Source organism: Ostrea edulis, chromosome 9 (genome assembly GCF_947568905.1).
Source record: "Ostrea edulis chromosome 9, xbOstEdul1.1, whole genome shotgun sequence".
In the NCBI taxonomy this organism is placed as follows: domain Eukaryota; kingdom Metazoa; phylum Mollusca; class Bivalvia; order Ostreida; family Ostreidae; genus Ostrea; species Ostrea edulis.
Window position 1 is genome coordinate 20,360,546 of NC_079172.1, and position 20,723 is coordinate 20,381,268.

The 20,723-nt window shown below is 33.3% G+C and overlaps 2 protein-coding genes across 3 annotated transcripts in view; one reads left to right on the forward strand and one right to left on the reverse strand.

Annotated features, from left to right (window-relative positions):
- LOC125657686 (uncharacterized) overlaps positions 1-2,333 on the reverse strand; it is a 125,610-nt gene extending 123,277 nt beyond the window's left edge. For both annotated transcript variants that reach the window (XM_048888413.2, XM_056148799.1), the window contains exon 1: positions 2,060-2,333. The gene's annotated coding sequence lies outside the window, so the exon portion shown is untranslated. The remainder of the gene's footprint in view (positions 1-2,059) is intronic.
- A 6,925-nt stretch (positions 2,334-9,258) lies between these two features.
- Positions 9,259-20,505, forward strand: LOC125657703 (uncharacterized). The gene is made up of 5 exons (XM_048888443.2): positions 9,259-9,359; positions 10,014-10,290; positions 12,277-12,406; positions 14,447-14,607; positions 15,790-20,505. The coding sequence occupies exons 1-5, from the start codon at positions 9,289-9,291 to the stop codon at positions 16,129-16,131; spliced, it is 981 nt and encodes a 326-aa protein (XP_048744400.2). The 5' UTR covers positions 9,259-9,288; the 3' UTR covers positions 16,132-20,505.
- The last annotated feature ends 218 nt before the right edge of the window (positions 20,506-20,723 follow it).

Genomic DNA, 20,723 nt, shown 5'->3' on the forward strand with positions numbered 1-20,723 from the left:
GAAGCAAGAATCACAGATGTTTCGGATATGACATTATAAAAACGGAAGTTCCGTGTCGTGGCAGGCGTTGCCACGATAAAGAACCCTCACTGCTACGTCCCTGAGCGCTAAGTATAGATCTAAATTTGTGGTACTTCACCTACAGCTGGTGACGTCTCAATGAGTGAAAAATTCTCGATGGGATGTAAAACAACCAAACTTTACCCCAAACAAGTCTATTCTTATTGACTCCAATCAAAAGGCCTATAATCCAAAATGGTCACTTGAGCATCACACAATAAAATCAAATTTAAGAGTTTATACAAGATTAATGAACTAGATGCTGTGTGTGTATGGTAGTTATGTACGTGTGGCACCATCTTTAAGGTTCGAAGGAGGATTTTAAAAGATTTCAATATTCTTTTTTAAAAAGTTTAGACTCCACTTTTAAGCCACAAAAAGGGAATTTAAACAATCACAACTTTGTTTTAAGTTTTGATCCCACTTTTAGGGTTCTTAATAGGCAATGACACCGACAAATATCCTTTGAGTATTGAAGTTTCTCATTAGTTTAAAATATTCAAAAGTTAACAATGAACAATTTGTGACAAATGTAAAATTATCATCTGAGTGACCCAAGTAACCCAAGAGAATGCAATAATATTTAATATTACAAATAAAAATCTCCATATTATAGGTAGTATTCGTATATTGAAAAGATTTTATAACTTCTCAAATATCACAAAATTCAAGTCTACAGCCAGATTATCTAAGAAGTACTCATAACGTTAAAGTCACTATAACAGTAGACTGTGTAAATGACTTTTTGATTGTATTATAGGGGTGTAAAAACTATGGAAGCACGGGGTGATTCGCCTTATCAGTGAAGCCGATTATTTATAGTTTATTGACTGATTGTCGGGAAGCATGTTCACATAATATTTTCCTGATATTCATTAAATAACCTTTTTATTATCATTACACATTTTTCTGTACTTCTCATGCAGCTAAAGCATTGTATTGATCTCAAAAATGCCAATAATTTAAAGATTGCTTTCTACTAAAACTGCATTGTTGACTAAATAAAGTAAATTTGAAAGTTTTCAATTTCAAAATACAGTTGTACATATATCCTCCACTTTTCATCCTCAAATTTCTCTGGTGTAGCATTCCTCCTATACCTCCTTAACAACGAGAAATTTACGACAGAAAATCACAGATACTGTAACTTATCAATTTGATCAAATTCTGAAATGTCTGGGTGAAATGACACAAAAATGTGTAGATCAATTGACCGAGTGATTAAAGAGAAGTTGTGATGTCATTAATCACGGACACTGTATCTCGATCGAGACATTCTTGTGAGAACCACTCACAATTAAAATGACTCACTTTTATTTTTAGATTGCTGAAATACATGTAAAAACTTCTCATCAACTCACACACCACTTACCAATTAATGTTCTCATGATAGCTAGTCTTTCACAATATTAAGTACTCATTTAAAATAGGGAATTTACAGTATTAATGACTTGCACGTATTTATACTGAAGTTTTGAAAAAAGAAGTAAAAAATTTATTCTAATCCTCAGAAATTGAAGTTGTCTATCAACAACCTTTCAGACAATGTTCAATTCATACAAAATTATACATGTAATAATTCAACATTCAAAAATTAAAATAATTCAAATCTATACTACCCCAAAATGATTTTTTCCCCCAAAAGACATCAAAACTATTTAAATGTCAATTAAACTATTTTAAAGAAACTATTCTTAAATACATAAGTAATATACATAATAAACAAATTTTATGTAATCTATTTATACTACAAAAAAAAGTTCATAGCTCAGATGTAGATATTTTTATGTTAAAATATCAAAATGATTACAAGATTTGAGATTTATTTTTCATCTTACCTTATTTTTTATTTTTTTAGAATAAATCCATGAAAATAAGTTATGAGTAAATTCCACAAAAATTTCACTTTCATTCCCAATGTTCAAATCTTTGTATATTCCTTTTCGAATATAAAATCACACCTGCAATGCAATATAATCTCCCGAGAAAACAAACTAACCTAGGAGAAAACGATGTTCAGTCCGAATATTGGGTGCCAATTAAATCCCACTTTCATTCTGTCACAGATTTTTAAATGGTTAGGATACAACAAGTGCTGTCAATATGCTGGTATTAATGCGATGGCCAAAGTGTTAAAGCAAAAGGTAATTGCCACAAAAATATTTGTAATCAAAACAGTTCAGGTGGTATTTGTTTGCACTGGTTACAAAGACAGATTGACAAATAATGGGAGTTTTCCTGTGAAGTATGTGTGGAGGGTTCACGGGTTTATCTTAACTATCAAAATATGATCAACATACTTTGTGCTAAAAATAATCAGTACAATATTACTTAGTACTCATTGTAAGAACAATCAACAATCAAATTATCTGAAGAAATTCTAATTCAAGGGAGAAACTAGCAATAAACCAATAAACAAAGGAGACATTGATTTCTTGTCATCCAGGTGATCATTGGTGGTCTAGGAACTGTGGATGTTGAGAAGTAATAAAGACAGAAAAATTTAAATCCATGTCCTTCCTGTTGACGGCAAATTGACTTCCATTTGTTCAGCCAGCCATTTCACACATAAAATGCATTAAGCCTTGAAATACACATGTTCTGGTTCTGTTTGATCAATTTTCCATAGAGCAAACTTAAAAATTTAGAAATTGATTTCATTCCTCTGTTAAAGTGATGTCTCTACATTTATAAGGTAAATGACAATAACCCTTAAGCTGAAGAAAAATTAAGTTCAAGACACTGATATTTTGATTTCCCTGTGTACACTACAAATATAGAGTTTAAAAATTTCAGTTTAACTGTCAGACAAAGAACATAGATACAAGATGTCATGAATTTGACTATATGTGATCAACACAACAAGGCTCTGAATCAAATAACACTGAAAAGAATCTCATAAATATTGACAAGTTTAAAGGAAGCAGAATGGGGAGACAAAATTTCCATGTCTACTATCACCACCGCTTCTCTTATTGCTGATAAATTTACATGAAATTAAAAAAAACTCTGTCAGTGAGAAATCCTGACCTGTGAGTACACGAGGGTGCTTGCATATTTTAAAATTGACAGCTTTAACATTATTATACAGTTTTCTATATTGTATGTATTCTGCCATACATCAGATAATAACAGTGTCTTATCAGAAAGAAGCTTCAATGCTGAAACTTTATATTCTTTATACAATGGATAATTTGAATTTCAAACGACTCTGTAAGTCCAAGTTACAGTAGAGGAATCTTATGAATGACTATGAAACAGCAATCACATCTTTTTTTCTTTATCTCTCTCTCTCTCTCTCTCTCTCTCTCTCTCTCTCTCTCTCTCTCTCTCTCTCTCTATATATATATATATTAAAATGTGTATTTGTTTGAATATTGTTTAATGTCCCTCTCAATAATATTTCACTCATATGGAGACGTCACCACTGCTGGTGAAGGGCTACAAAATTAAGGCCTATATGCTTGGCACTTACGGCCTTTGAGCAGGGAGGGATCTTTATCATGCCACACCTGCTGTGACACGGGGCCTCGGTTTTGGCAGTCTCATCCGAAGGACTGCCCCATTTAGTCTCCTCTTACAACAAGCAAGGGGTACTGAGGACCTATTCTAACCCAGATTGACACAGGATTTAAAATGTGTAAGTCCAAGTTGTAAAGCAAAACATAAAAAAGCAAGGTGTCTTGCAAATTAAGGCAAAAGATCTCTGTCAAGCATTAATCCAAGTCAAATTGAAGCATAAACTGCATTCATGAACATTAATCTCCATACATCAAACTGATTACCACATTTTACAGTGCAGGAAAAGATGTTGTGCACCTTGCATGCTAAGAGCACAGATAAAGGATGCATGCTTGGTAACAAAGACCTCTGGCATATATTACCATGGAGAAACTAAGTTTACATACTTTGCGATAGCTTAAGACAAAAAAATGTTCCCTTGGGGGGGGGTGTTGGGTGTTATAAAATACATCCTATGGATTATGAGGCCAACATGGCCAAGACTACATAAACAAAATATTTAGACACCTGCTGACATCTACCTGCTTTTATCCCTTTCATGATCTCCTCCTTCATTTTCAGGACTTGATGAGGATTAACAACATACATGTAGGGTTCAATGAACAACATCATGTCCATATCCTGCAATATACAAAACTATATTAAGTACACACATCATGTCCATATCCTCAATGAAAAGCCTGCAATATACAAAACTATATTAAGTACACACATCATGTCCATATCCTCAATGAAAAGCCTGCAATATACAAAACTATATTAAGTACACACATCATGTCCATATCCTCAATGAAAAGCCTGCAATATACAAAACTATATTAAGTACACACTTCATGCCCATATCCTCAATGAAAAGCCTGCAATATACAAAACTATATTAAGTACACACATCATGCCCATATCCTCAATGAAAAGCCTGCAATATACAAAACTATATTAAGTACACACTTCATGCCCATATCCTCAATGAAAAGCCTGCAATATACAAAACTATATTAAGTACACACATCATGTCCATATCCTCAATGAAAAGCCTGCAATATACAAAACTATATTAAGTACACACATCATGTCCATATCCTCAATGAAAAGCCTGCAATATACAAAACTATATTAAGTACACACATCATGTCCATATCCTCAATGAAAAGCCTGCAATATACAACACTATATTAAGTACACACTTCATGCCCATATCCTCAATGAAAAGCCTGCAATATACAAAACTATATTAAGTACACACATCATGTCCATATCCTCAATGAAAAGCCTGCAATATACAAAACTATATTAAGTACACACATCATGTCCATATCCTCAATGAAAAGCCTGCAATATACAAAACTATATTAAGTACACACATCATGCCCATATCCTCAATGAAAAGCCTGCAATATACAAACTATATTAAGTACACACATCATGTTCATACTCAATGAAAAACCTGCAATATACAAAACTGCATAAGTACACAAGTCCTACAAAATATAATACAACATATTTGTGCATTTTCTTCATCTTGGCATCTGTTTATATTTAAAAATCATATTGTATCTTCATTCTAAAACAATTGGGGTGTAAACCTGTCCATGATGTGAAATGAAGAATATTCCCCGACAAAACTTCGAAACTCTGCCTAATTTAGCCCCTGGAGTCATGGCATAAACAGCCCTGATTCTATGCTACAAAACTATGGTATGCCAGAATATTAATTCAATATCACAAACTTGAAAGCCCTTCACCCAAGGATGCTTTTTGCTATGTTTGGTTGAAATTGGTCCAGTGGTTCTGGAGAAGAAGTCGAAAACGTAATAAGTTTACAGACAGACAGCAGGCAATCAGAAAAGGTCACTTACGCTTTCAGCTCAGGTGAGCTAAAAAGTCCGGATAACTAATAATTCATGTGACTTTTCTAAGTCCAAGGGCTATAACTTAGTGACGAATTAACGTACCAAATATGAAATCTGCAAGAACAGAGAACCAAGCATTCTGAAAGTATTGCATGGCAATACATAGTCCCCTACCGGTTGCAAAAATTACTGTACCACAACAATATTTAAAGTTCATTATGCAGGTTATGGTAAAAGGGAAAATTGGGGAACCAGGATAGGAATGGTTGGAAATCAACTACTATTCGAGTATAGAGACTAGACCAGGAAAAAAGACAAATTTATAATTAGGTTTAGGTCTTTAACCAAATCAATAACCTGTGACATGTAGATGATCATGAATAATTCAGCTATATTGTTGTATTACTATGCTAGAAGTTTTAATGAGTGTAGTACTCTTATCTACAGAGATAAGAAACTTGGATGTAAACTAACAATTCATGCTATTTTTATAAGTCCAAGGGCCATAAATTAATGAAAAATTAACGGACTGGTACCAAATGCAAACTTGATCTGTAACTTGTTATGGCAAAGCAATGTACCAAATATATCAAATGAATATCTGCAAGCACAACTAAAAAGTCTGGAAAACTGATAACTCAAGCTATTTTTCTAACTCCAAGGGCCATAACTAAGTGAAAAATCAACGGGCCGAGACGAAATTCGAACTTGATCTGTAACTAATTGCCAAAGCAGCGTACCAAATATAAAATAAATATCTGGAAGAACAAAGAAAAAAGTGCAGAAAACTGGACTGACGGACAGACGGCCGGAGTGCAAACATAAAGTCCCCTTCAACTTCGTCAGTAAGGGATTAAAAAGTGTAGAAAACTAATTTGCAGGACTGACAGACAGATAGATGAACAGAGTGCAGACCTAGAGTCCCCTTTGACTTTGTTGGTAGGGGCCTAAAAATGCATTTATTTTCTAAGTCCAAGTGCCATAACTCAGATTCAATGGACTGGAACAAAGTTTGAACTTGATAGAATTCTAACTTGCCATGGTAAAGCAAGGTACTAAATATCAAATGAATATCTGCAAGCATGATGAAAAAATAGTGGGAAACTGATGTTTGCGTTTATTTTCTAATTCCAAGGCCATTACTCAACAAACTAGATGGATCAGCACAAAACGAATGCCCCCACCTGCTGATGTGATAGTCAGAATAGTATTCCTACAACTGAAGAACATCTGGAACTCCAAAATCAGGCTGTTCAACTCAAACATCAAGTCAGTTCTTCTCTAGTCAACAGTCAAGAAAGTCCAGACTTTCATAAATTCTTGTCTGTGAAGGATATTCCAGATTAGCTGACTGAAAACCATTGAAACTTGTGTCAAACCAATAAATATTTTTTTTCATTTGATAACTCTTTCTTTGAATCATTCCACTTTCCCCATGACAATAAATTGCAAAACAAGACAATTTTTTATTTGACTTTAATTGGGAAATTTTGTAGACAAATTGGGAAAAAATACTACTATTTTGCATTGCATGAGAATGGGGCCGAATTTCGGACCCCTACAACAGGGTGGAAAATCCCTGCATGATCTAAAGGACATATATGTACGAATCAACTCCAAAAGATGATTTGGCTACTGCATAAAATGTGTAGTAATTAGGACTATACAGACTGTGGATATATCAACCTGGGTAGCTCACTGGTTAGAGCACCTGACTAGTACATGTAATTCAGGGTTTCCGGGTTAGATTCCCGATCCAGCCAAAGATTTTCTCCTCTTTCATATACTACATTTGGTGCTGGTCACCATCCCTGCACTTCAAAGAGGCGAAAAGAACCTAGGTGGTGTGACTGTCTTTGAGGGTGAAGACAAATTAAGGAGGGAGGAATGTAGTAGTTAGGGCTATACGGACAGTGGATATTGGCCTGGGTAGCTCAGTAGTTAGAGCACCTGACTAGTAATGCAGGGGTCCCGGGTTTGATTCCTGGTCTAGCCTCTCTCCTATATACTACAAATGTAAGAGTTCTAGATAATTAAAAGGTTATTCATGGGATATACCTCCACTGGTCAGGGTAAAATGAACATTCCCAAACCTTCTTACACATCATATTTCAAAGGTTAATCGGTTACTTTTTAAAATAATAGAGGAGTTTGATGAGGAAGAAAAAAGTGTGACATATGGACCAGGCTAATTTTCTATGGAAAGTGTGGGTATAAAAAAACAAGAGGCCCATGGGCCCATGGGCCACATCGCTCACCTGAGTCACCTTGGCCCATATCTGAAGACTTTCCATATATATTTGCATGTAAAACCTTAGTCCCTATTATGGCCCAAACTACCCTTTGCAAACTTGAATCTACCTTATGTCAGAAAGTTTTCATGTAAATGTCAACTTCTTTGGCCCAATGGTTCTTGAGAAGAAGATTTTTAAAGCTTTTTCCTATATTTGTATGTAAAAGTTTGAACACCCTCCCCCCCACTTGTGGCCCCATCCTACCCCCCCGAGGGCCATGATTTGAACAAACTTGAATCTGCACTATGTCAGAAAGTTTTCTTGTAAATATCAGCTTTTCTGACTCAGTGGTTATTGATAAAAAGATTTTAACTATATACTTGTATGTAAAACTTTGATCCCCCTTGTGGCCCCAATCTGATTAAAATAAGATCTTTGATCCGCTCCGTTATTGTTATGTCGCTACATAGCGACATAACAATAACGGAGCGGATCAAAGATCTTATTTTAATCAGAATGCTTGTGGCCCCATCCTACCCCCGGGGGCCATGATTTGAACAAACTTGAATCTGCACTATGTCAGAGAGTTTTCATGTAAAAATCAGCTTTTCTGACTCAGTGGTTCTTGAGAAGAAGATTTTTCCTATATATTTGTATGTAAAACTCTGATCCCCTATTGTGGCCCCATCCAACCCCAGGGGCCCATGATTTGAACAAACTTGAATCTGCATTATGTCAGGAAGCTTTCATGTAAATCTCAGCTTTTCTGGCTTAGTGGTTCTTGAGAAGAAGATTTTTAAAGTTTTTCCCTATATATTTGTATGTAAAACTTTGATCACCTCTTGTGGCCCCATCCAACGACCGGGGGCCATGATTTGAACAAACTTGAATCTGCAATATGTCAGGAAGCTTTCAGGTAAATTTCAGCTCTTCTGGCCCAGTGGTTCTTGAAAAGAAGATTTTTAAATGACCCCACCCTATTTTTGCATTTTTGTAATTATCTCCCCTTTGAAAGGGACATGGCCCTTCATTTGAACAAACTTGAAAGCCCTTCACCCAAGGATGCTTTTGGCCCAGTTTGGTTGAAATTGGCCCAGTGGTTCTGGAGAAGAAGTCGAAAATGTGAAAAGTTTACAGACAGACGGGCAGACTGATAGACGGACGCCGGACAAAATAGAATAGCTCACTTGAACCTTCGGTTCAGGTGAGCTAAAAACTGATTCAGTTATTTAACTCCATAAACTTGAGTTTTCAAATTTTCAATGAAATTATTGATGGGAAATTTAACAACTTTGCTCGTACATTGTTTTTAAACTTCCTATTTTGGAGTCACTTTTACTTCTTCGTCACTTTACGCATGATTCAGCTTCAGAAAAGACAGAACCCATTTTCTTCATTTCCCGCCATATTTTACGGCATGTCGATCCCGATAACAATATTTTGATATCGTCTATTACTCTTTATAAATATCATGATACTTATTTTTTCTCTATTCATGAAAAGCTAATATTCTCTGAAATGCTACACCTATAAGTATATGAAAAAACAAATATTTATTTCAACGTAAAGGTTCGGGCACGAGAATCAATTAATTAATAATTAGTTTCGATTTACAGAAAACAATGAACGATTTCACTGAAATGAATTGTTACTTGTTGGTCTTCGTAGCGTTATTTGGGACATATCTGACGAGGTAAGTTTTTATTATGTAAAATTTGTTTATTTCCTTCGTAATTAAAGAAGTGTCATTACAATATATGTATCAGAAACTAACTGATTGCAGTCTGTGGACTGAAGTAAGGACATGACGTCAGCCACAAAAGCTTTACAAGTGCATGCATCGTGTCTGTCCTTTCATTGATATGACTATTTTTAGGAGTATATAATTATATGGCTTAATTTTAATCCCTATATATGTGAGATAATGCCTGACACATTTGATTATGGAAACAATTTAGAAGAATGGAGAGATTGCATATTAAATCAGTACCTTTATTAAATTGCATGATAGTGAGAGAGAAATGTACGTGAATTAATCAACGATCTCTTCACCCAAGAAAAATTGAAACACCGTATTATACTGTTAAGAACTTAATTTCTCGAGATACCGCACTCCTATCATTCGTCAGCCACGTGTATCAAGGCCTTTTGTGCACTTGTTGTAAAAAATCGGGGGGGAAATTATGTGGATATTTTTGGACACGTGGGTGGATATTATTTTTTGATAATATTATAATTAGGATTTATTACAAATCGAAGTGGCGAATCCAACGAACTAGATTACAAAGTGGCATGGCCTCAGGAAATGTTTATAAGGTGTACTGAGTGTCATGTTAATGTGTTGCAGTGGACAGGTCCTTTACTGTTGGAGTGGCCATGATACAACAATAACAAACCAGTCATGTGCAGTAAACAACGCTGTGACAACAGACAATCAAACCACAACAAATAAAACCAGCGAGGAGGAAGCTGTTACCTTCTGCTACGAGGTTATATACAGTGATGATGAAAACTCAACTTTGAATTTTGAGAAGAACCCTGTTGCAGCACGGAAGACTCACAGAAATGTCTCCTGCGATTTCTTAGGACTTTGTAATGATAGCATAGCAGGAAATGCTGAGCAGGTGTGTTAATTTCCTGTGTGCATTACACAGTGTCATTGTAGCCCAATATTGCAGCTTCAGAACTGTGTTGAATTAAATTGAGCTTTGGTATCTCAAACACTGATATTTCGAATACCATGGATATGCCCAAGTGATTAAAAAATCCCAACCACTTCTTTAAGTATTTTACCTTCGATATCTCAAATCCTTAGGTATCTCGAAGATTTAATTTTGTTGGTCCCATCAAGTTCAAGGTTTGACTGTATATCCATTCAGGGTTCAGGGTTGTCACAGATGCAAGAATCTGCTTTTAAAGGGACTGGTTCACGATTTTTGATAAAAATATTTTTTTCATTTTTGATGGTAAACATTAAAAAGATAACTCATTTAATATTGACAGCCAAATTTTGACCTTCTGAATGCAAGAATAAAAGCTTTATTTTAGCCTTAAATCTGTGTTATGTAAACAAAGACTCAAGTCTTTTTATGTATACAAACAAACAAGAGGAATATTGATTTTGTAATATAAAGCATCTTAATTTTGCATAGTCACAAATTTTAACTTTTAGATGACACATTTACCCCAAAAATGCTTGAAATGTGAAAGATATAATAAACTTAGATCAATATCCATTTCTATTGAAAATTTCGTAAACAATAACATACCGCAATCTTTGTTTACAAAACAAATAATAAACTCTCTAAAATGAGCTTCTATAATAATGTATCACCTTAATTTTTATGTGAACTTTTTTAAACACATTAAACAATATATTTTGATCATTAAAAGTGAGAAAGAAAATTTTGGGGAAAATCGTGAATCAGTCCCTTTTAAGATGCAGAAAATTCATTTGGGACAAAAGTTTGTCTGAAATGGTGTATTCCGCAGGCGCGTCTCAAACTTCAAGTAAAAATCATATTTTTACTTATAGAAGCCCTGATAATTTGTATTAATCAAAACTCAAAGTAAGAAAAAATCTAGGTAAAACATTATGTTCTAGTGAACCGAAATTATACCACAAAGTTCAGTGTCCCAACCCAACTTGTTTGTTTTGTGTCAATCAATTAGGTATGATATTAAAAAGATAATTAGATAAGACGCAAAGTGAAAAACATTTTGCCTCTGGCAGTTATTTATTTTTATTCCTCGTTTATTTATTTATTTATTACAAATCATATCAATATTCAAATATAAATGTTTGTTTTCCGTTAGCCATTTTTATTGGAATCAAAAGTAGCGTAGTTTGTAAACATTGGTAGCTATGTACCTGGTTTTACAGATCATCGGCAAACAAAATTAGTACGCATAGATCTATTTTATCAAAATAATGATTTAATTAAAATGCTGTTTATGTTGTGATGATAGGAGATTCGAGGAAGTAATTCTGTTGGTGTGGATTATTAGTTGTCCGAGGCCAAGTCATGAATGATTACCTTTAAAATTTCATGTGTACAAAGGACTCATCAAATTTTAATGGGGACCCAAGCTGCTTTTAAACAATGAGTCCAGGACTCATCTTCAACGATTTCTAGTTCATGCAATTTCAATCTCCAAGATTAAAGATTGGGGTGGGGGTATTGTTTTGTTTTTACCTGTCTGTAACTTTAAGTTTGTGTTTACCTTTTAGATCATATAACAAAATGAGATGTGAAATGTTGAGTCTAATTCTAGGTCAGGATAAAGATCAAATATTAAGGTCAAAGATTAAATTGACCACAAATCCTGTTCATACATTTTGTTTAGAGAAATATACTATCATGTACATTGTAAGATCTCAAAGTTAACTTTGTAAAGTGAAGACAAACCGGTTTACTCGAAATATCAATACTTACTGTAATTGTTTCAAAGTTTTATTTACAGAAAGATGAAATCTCAGAAAATTCTATCATGAACATGCTTCATGAGGAGACGATTTATCTTTTCTCGTAAGGCTGAGCAGATTTATAAGTATAGAAGTAAACTTATATTTCATAATGCTTATACTATTTTACCGTGCACTATTGTAGACAACAGTTAATGGCACTGAGGCAATCCTTATATGCTGTAAGGAAGATAACTGCAACAAAAATCCCAATATTGCTCACCTCATAAAGCCAGTTTGTAACAATATACAGTATAATGGATCGGTGGCTACAGGTATGTGTATATTTCTACTTTGTAATGTAAATTTCTTATACAGTAAAACAAGGTTACAGTAAACTTGCGTATAATAAATTCATGCTTACAGTGAAACACGGTTATAGTGAACACACTTATAATGAATTCATGCTTACAGTGAAACATGGTTATAGTGAACACACTTATAATGAATCCATGCTTACAGTGAAACATGGTTATAGTGAACACACTTATAATGAATGCATGCTTACAGTGAAACACAGTTATAGTGAACATACTTATAATGAATTCATGCATACAGTGAAACATGGTTATAGTGAACACACTTATAATGAATGCATGCTTACAGTGAAACACGGTTATAGTGAACACACTTATAATGAATTCATGTTTACAGTAAACCAAGGTTACAGTAAACTTGCTTATAATGAATTCATGCTTACAGTGAAACACAGTTATAGTGAACATACTTATAATGAATTCATGCATACTGTGAAACATGGTTATAGTGAACACTCTTATAATGAATGCATTCTTACAGTGAAACACGGTTATAGTGAACACACTTATAATGAATTCATGTTTACAGTAAACCAAGGTTACAGTAAACTTGCTTATAATGAATTCATGCTTACAGTGAAACACGGTTATAGTGAACAAGCTTATAATGAATTCATGCTTACAGTGAAACATGGTTATAGTGAACACACTTATAATGAATGCATGCTTACAGTGAAACACGGTTATAGTGAACACACTTATAATGTTTACAGTGAAGTGATTTTCCTTCGTTGCTGTTTTCAAATGTATCATAGTAAATTTATTGGATATAATGAATCAAAATTGTTTATCCTATAAGCATGTTTTACTGTATTATGCAAATTTTATGTAAAATCATGCGTCCTACTCATGCAGAGCCTCAGCTCTATGTTGACTATTGATAAAACATAGACAGTTGATTTTTTTGCTTTTTGATGTTAATGTTTGGGGGTTTTGTTTTTGTTTTGTTTTTTATTAGCATTGTCCATTGTACAAATAGAAATTAAGTGCATTATATTATATACTTTTATAGGTAAGATGTACAATGGATAAATAATCACTCATACCAACCATTCATACATGTACTTCACTCATACATATCAAAATTAACTGAAATTATACCCAAAAAATAATTATTGAGGTTGCTATAATAGTATCAAACAAATATAAATTTATACAAAACATGCAATAAAAAATATACTATTCAGTGGGTTCAAATATATTGTTCCACAAATTCCATTGTTTTTCAAAAGATAATTGATTGGAATTGTAAATAGATATACACCTTTCAATACTGTATTTTATTTTCAAATGGTTCAAAATAAAAGTAAAATTTTATCCTCAACATTAACATCAAAAGGTTTGAACCTTTTGATGTTAATGTTGATGATAAAATTGTACTGGCATTTAATATGAAATCTACAGAATACTCCTCATTTATGTGACATTGACAGATTGGAAGATTATTGATAGGAATAATACATGTACACCATCTTTCAAAATCTATCTATATCTAACTAAGATTCAAACATAGCAACTGATCTTGGCATATTTTGAAATATTAATTATCAGAATCTCCGTGCCTGAATTTCTTTTTAAATGTAGCTAATCAATTCACAATTCTTTGATGCCGGTTACATTTATTACATACATGTACATGTAATTATTTTATGTCAGTTACATTTATTACACATTTAATTATTTTAGCCGGTTACATTTATTACGAATACATGATTATGTTATGCCGATTACATTTATTACAAATACATAATTATTTTATTCTGGTTACATTTATTACGTACATGTAATTATTTTATGCTGGTTACATTTATTATGAACATGTAATTATTTTGTGCCGGTTACATTTATTACGTACATGTAATTATTTTATGCCGGTTACATTTATTACTTACACGTAATTATTTTGTGCCGGTTACATTTATTACTTACATGTAATCATTTTGTGCCGGTTACATTTATTACATACATGTAATTATTCTATGTTAAAATTAAAAACAGGACACAAAGAGACATGCCCCTCTGCTGATGACCTGTGTATGAGTTTCACCGTATACAAAGATGGAGGTATTCTTAACCAGAAGTTACAATGTGGAATAAAACAACAGTGCAACATAACAAGTGAAGAATTAAGTCCCACACCAGCCTGTGTCAACCAAACGGTATTTGATTTTAATTAAATTTATTCAGAAATAATTCCAATGTTATTTATTACAATTGTTTTGATTGGATGAAAATAAAGCTGAACAAAAGTTTACACATCAATAAATCCGAAAACGCGATGTATTCATACACACCTGAAAACAAATAACATAGTGCGGGGAAACTATTCAAATTTTGGAATTGTTAGTAAAGTGAATGAATTGGAAATATAAGAATCAAACTTTCTTTTTGAAGAATTTATCGATGTGTAAACTCCGGACATTTTACTCACAAACTTAACATAAAAGTGCTTCGCACTTTTATTCAGTTTGTGAGCAAAATGTCCGGAATTTACACATCGATAAATTCTTCAAAAAGAACGTTTAATCCTATAATGTTTTAAAAATTGGAAGTACACTGGTGTAAAAAAAAAAAAAAAAAAAAAACTACTTGCTCCATGAAAGTTGTTCTTTTTGTGCCAATTAATTGGAAAGAATTGTTAAGGTTAGACTCCCATCACATGACTAAGGTGCACATCAGGAGCTTCCCATCATAGTAGTGACTGTCTGAGCTTTATCTGTCAGTTAGGAGTGTGTTTAACTATGACACTATAGCATACTATGATTTGTCGCTTAGTGAAGTACTCTATGACATCATAGTCAGGTTAATATTGTGATGTCACACTCAGAAGGTTGTCAATTTCGAGCAAATTCAAGAATTCCTTGGGCAACACCACTTGGGGAGAGATTAAGTTTATCTGTCTATTCACTGTTAGACAGTAACAATAAAGAGTGAAAATGAGGTTTTGACATATCTTGTCGAAACTCAAAAGTCTGACGTGTACTGAAAGAGTATCGAAATTGTTTAAATTTCAGACTGCCCGGGTCATGTCGCAATTAATCAGTTGTCACACTATTTCCAGGAAGGAGGTGTAACTGTTTCATGTCATTTGTGCTTGTGACTTCCTACTCCACACGATTTTTTGACATTTTATTTTAATTTAGGGCCTCTATACATGTACTAAGATTTCACCAATTTTGAGAAAAAAATTCATTGACAAACTTTTTTTTATGCTAACTGTCCTGTCTATATCCTTAAACTCTGTAATAGCTTATTGTTAAATTTATTGTTAAGTCATTTATTTGTTCATAACAAAACATCATTCGGTTAATAAATGAAGTAATGTTCATCATATTTTATAGGAAAGTGGACAGGAAGTAGAAATTTGCTGTTGTTCTGGAGATTTGTGTATCCCATTACCAGAGAATATCACTCTACTCAATCCAAAAGACAACAATGACACCGATTCTCCGTTAGACAAAATTATTCATCACAAAGTTCCGAGTAAGACAAGCACTGATTGGTTGTTTGTAGGAGGCATCATATCAGCAGGAGTTCTGGTTCTTGTTGTCATAGTGAGTGTTGTTGTGATCTGGCAGGTCAGGAAAAGAAAGCAGGCCAAGTCCCGCAATCGCATGTTGTTTTCGTACACGCCAATTTCAGCGTCTGAAGTGGAGGATGATGACATTCAGATGTTGTTATGAAGATACATGTCTTTTAATAATTTAGTGGGCATGATTGAATAAATTTTGTTACAGTGTTACTGTCGAGCTACGTTGCAGAACAGCTGAGAGTACATCACATCAATATGTTGTCCAAGAAAGACTTAGATGTATAAAATCAGTCATAAAAGGACATCAAAATGTCGAGTGTTCTTTGTTCTAATAATAAACAGAAGTGAGAAGAATATGTGCTCTCAGCTATGTGCATTTCCATATGACATTGTGTTTTACAAAGAATTGTACAGGGTTTTTGTTTTTAAAAAAAATTCTTCCTTTGAAGAACCACTAGGAAACAGTTGATTCCTGACTATTCCATATTCCGTGACCATTCAGTCGGAGCAGGTCCACAGCAGGGATTTATAGTCTTAATATAGACTTATCTTTATTCCGGGACTGTAGGGGTTAGATACATCAGTTGGGCTTTCATTGGACTCTTATTCAGGATCCTGATAACAATGTAATTGTGTGCAATTTATGTGCAGGTAGTGTGTGTTTGACATTCTGAATGTAATTGCTATCTAACTTGTTTTGTTTTTCTTCTGTTCATTTTGGAAAATTTTCTTTAGTTTCTTTTAAGGATGAATATTTACATCGATATAATGGTCGACTTTCTTTCAAATTATAAATGGTAAAAATAAATATCAGTGACATCACGATTGACTACCAATCTGTAGGTCATGAGTTTAAATCTCTCAGGGGTTTAAATTTTTCCTGATTAATTTTTACTTAAACTGCATTTTTCCACTAAATCCAATGAATTTCTATGGTTTGATACACATTCTTAATATGATGATATCTATACTAAATATTCCGCAACACAAACCACTGCAGAGTGTAAAATTCTGTGAAACTTATGTAAACCATGCATACACCCCCCTCCCCACCCCCACACACCCCCAAGCCACTATTTTTACAGTCATCAAGGATAGTGGATAATTTGAACCAGAGTTTGTACTTTTTTTTTTTACCCAAAATGACCATTTTGTTTTAAAGTGTCAAACTGAGGAGGGAAAGGTCCTTAAACATGCTTATTTTTCTCAAACTATGAAAAGTTGAAAAACAAATACTTTTACAGTGATTTGTCTGTCATACTTAAATTTTCAAATTTGATACTAAGTAGTAAAAATGTATTTCTCCATCTTTGCTTAGCAAACTTTACAAGAAAATCTGAAAACTTTCACATGCATCCTTTCACATGCATCCCATTTAGCTGTCTGTTTCTTTCATTTTCTTGATACACATTTCTTTGTCAGAATATATGGCACTATAAGATCTAGAACCCTGGAAACTATAATTACAACTCATCATAATCTAGACGAGATGCTGTGCACATAAAAATTCAGCAGAAATTATTCAATTTATATATTACATCATATTATTGGAAATTTACATGTATAAATTAAGTTTGGTAGATGCAGGGTGATTTAACAATATACAATGGATCTGATACATTTTTGTGTTAAGTCAAAGATTCAATATTCGTGGAACGTCTTCTCAAGAAAGCCATTTTGTCATGTATGTATGTTGTAAACATCTCCAGCGTAACTTTTGATGCTGGAGTTCCCAGGTTAGCTGACACGTGGAAGTTTATGAACAGTACAAACTGAAAATATGTTTATTGTGTAGAATCTGTAGTATGGTATTGTATCAGCAGGATTTTTTTTAGGTCACATTTAATTTATTGGAAGCAAGAAAGGAATTGCTGATATTATTTTCTTTGTCTCCTATGAGTTGTGAGTCTCACTTTCAAAGTCTTGATTTTTTTTAAACTAATTTTTCTAAGATAACTGTTTGTTTTTATCATCACAAATACATGGATCTCTGATTATCGTTCTGTGTTTCTCTACACTGGTTTGAAATGATTTGATGAATGTAGAATCTCTTGTATGTATTTGAGTGTTGAATATTTTATTTTATATGGGGGAAAATTAATGTTCTGATTATCTGATGTAGATTTTGTTCAACAGAAAAATTTATTCTTTCTGAGATTTTTTTATTGCATAGATGTAGTTAATGTATAATACTAGGAACATAGCATTTTTGTTCTGATATATTGAATTACAGTAAAACCTGCTTATAGTGAAGTGCTGGCAACGAACAATTACAGTAGAATATGCTTATAGTGAAGTGCTGGGGACAAACAATTACAGTAAAACATGCTTTATAGTGAATGCTGGGGACAAACAATTACAGTAAAACACACATATATTGAAGTGCTGGGGACAAACAATTACAGTAAAACACACTTATTATAGTGAAGTGCTAGGGACAAACAATTACAGTAAAACATGCTTATAGTGAAGTGCTGGGGATGAACAATTCAGGTAAAACACAGTTATAGTGGGTGCTAGGGATGAACGATTTTGGTTTGTTATAAACATAATTTGTTATACCCAGCAAAAACATAATATGTTTTAAAACTACAGAGAATGGAATCAAAGCTGTAAGCATGAATTCACTATAACCATGTTTTACTGTATTTGGCTTTTTTATGTATGAATTATCTGATACATTTATTTTTTTCTGCCAAAAGTCTTTCTTTTTGTATTAGTTTGCAAAATGTGCATCAGCTCTCTATATTAACTGCAATGTTTACCTGTGTGGCTCTTATTAAGTGAAGTCTTACATGAAGCAATGCGTACAGTAAACAATTTACATTCGTTGGTAGAACTTAGAATGACAACAGCAGTGAATCAAAACCACACTAAATCCCTGAAAATCCTATCTCTATCAGTTATATGAGATGCATGGTAATTAAGGTTTAACTGTAAACCAAAATGGTGAAATTCATACTTGCAGGGCTTTGCACTGTATCCAAATCGATCATATATATTATTGAAGATAGATTTTGCATTTAGGTCTCATATATATATTTTCAGAAATCTAGAAAACAAACTTTGTGGATAATTATTGCATGTACCCTTATTATCATTGCGAGAGGATGTTCACATGTGTGTAAGCGTGTGTAACTCTGAGCTTGTAGATTCTCTACACATTGTTTGAACTTAACTTCACTTATAGCTTTAATTGTTATCAAAAGAGGAAGAAATTAACCTATCGATTTTGGAGTTAAATGGACAAAGGCCAAGTTCACTACAGGACTTCATAGAAAAAAGCTTGTGGTCAGTCTAGATGACAAATATCTTGCTCGATTGATCTGATACTTCTCTTGTAGCTTTCTTATCAAGAGAGAAAGAACCTATTGATTTGGAGATCCAAAGGTCAAGGTTACCACGGGACTAAAGCTTGTAGACATTCATTGCAATGGGATATACCCCACTTTGTGGAGCTGTTATTTCCATATGCAATTTTCACTGTGGGCCAAAACTGGACTTAAAACGGCTTTGAACTTGCGTGTACATGTAGTCATAGCATTATATCCAATGGACCTGAAATTCGTATGAAGACAGGATTTAGACAAAGTTTTGAAACTATGAATTTCAAAATAACAAGGAGTGAATTTGGTCTGAATAAATTCAGATCTTTGATCTGCTGCGGATTTGATATGTCACCTCACAAAGCAGTTACATATCAATCAAATTGAGGAGGGGATCAAAGATCTTAGTTTGTTTATATTGGAAGATGCTCAAGTCAATCTCACTTTATATCCATGTATTTATCACAATATACTTTCGTTTTCACTTGCTTTTTGTTGTTGTTGTTGTTGTTGTTGTAAATAAGTTGTTTGTTTTAAATTTTAACTTGTTGATGTGCCATAGGGAACTCAGATTCCTGACTGTTGAGATCGGAGGTTGAGTGTAACCATGCGTATTTCCAGACCTTGTACATTACATAATCACACATCATCTCTTGTTGTTTTAGTACTGTTCAAAAGAGAACAATTCATTGAAGAATATTGTATATGTTTATTTAAAGGGACCGTTCATATTAATTGAAAAAAATATATTTTTTATGTTAAACATTGAAAATATAACTAGTTTAAAGTTGACAACCAGAATTTGGACCTTCTACTTAAAATGATATACATGTATCATAAACTTAGATTGATACACATTTTCAAAACTTTGTAAATAAACTATCTATGATTATGAACTTCTGTCATGACGTATAACCTTTATATTTTTTTGGTGTGAAACCTTTCAGACACATTATAGACAGTAGATTTTGAAAATTTGGGGGGGGGGGGGTGTGAAACAGTTCCTTTAATAGACATACTACATGTATAAATATCTTTATTAGTATGTTGATATTTTTATCTGCATGTCAGTCACAAATAATCCTTAAAAATTTAAAATTGTGGGTTTTTTTTTTTAAATTTGCTTTTCCATTGATATAGTTTATATATAGCTTGTTTGTGATGTAAATGGAGACTCGAATTAAAGTATGTTTTTCTAAGACATGAATCCATTTCTTTTTGAAAATACGTAAGCATTGGCTTGAGCTGTGATGTTTTAAGCCAGCAATACCAATATATACTCCAATGGAGTGGTTCACTTTGTGACCAGGGGGACCTATTGCTGTTGGTCTGTGTGTGCTGTCTATATGGTGCATTAACTATTGAAAGAGTTTTAACTTCTGAATAACTACCATTCCAATTCTTTTCAAATTTAGTA

Coding starts and splice junctions, on each gene's coding strand:
- LOC125657703 (XM_048888443.2), top strand. CDS start 9,289: ATGAACGATTTCACTGAAATGAATTGTTACTTGTTGGTCTTCGTAGCG. Junction 9,360..10,013: donor TTTGGGACATATCTGACGAG/GTAAGTTTTTAT, acceptor AATGTGTTGCAG/TGGACAGGTCCTTTACTGTT. Junction 10,291..12,276: donor TAGCAGGAAATGCTGAGCAG/GTGTGTTAATTT, acceptor GCACTATTGTAG/ACAACAGTTAATGGCACTGA.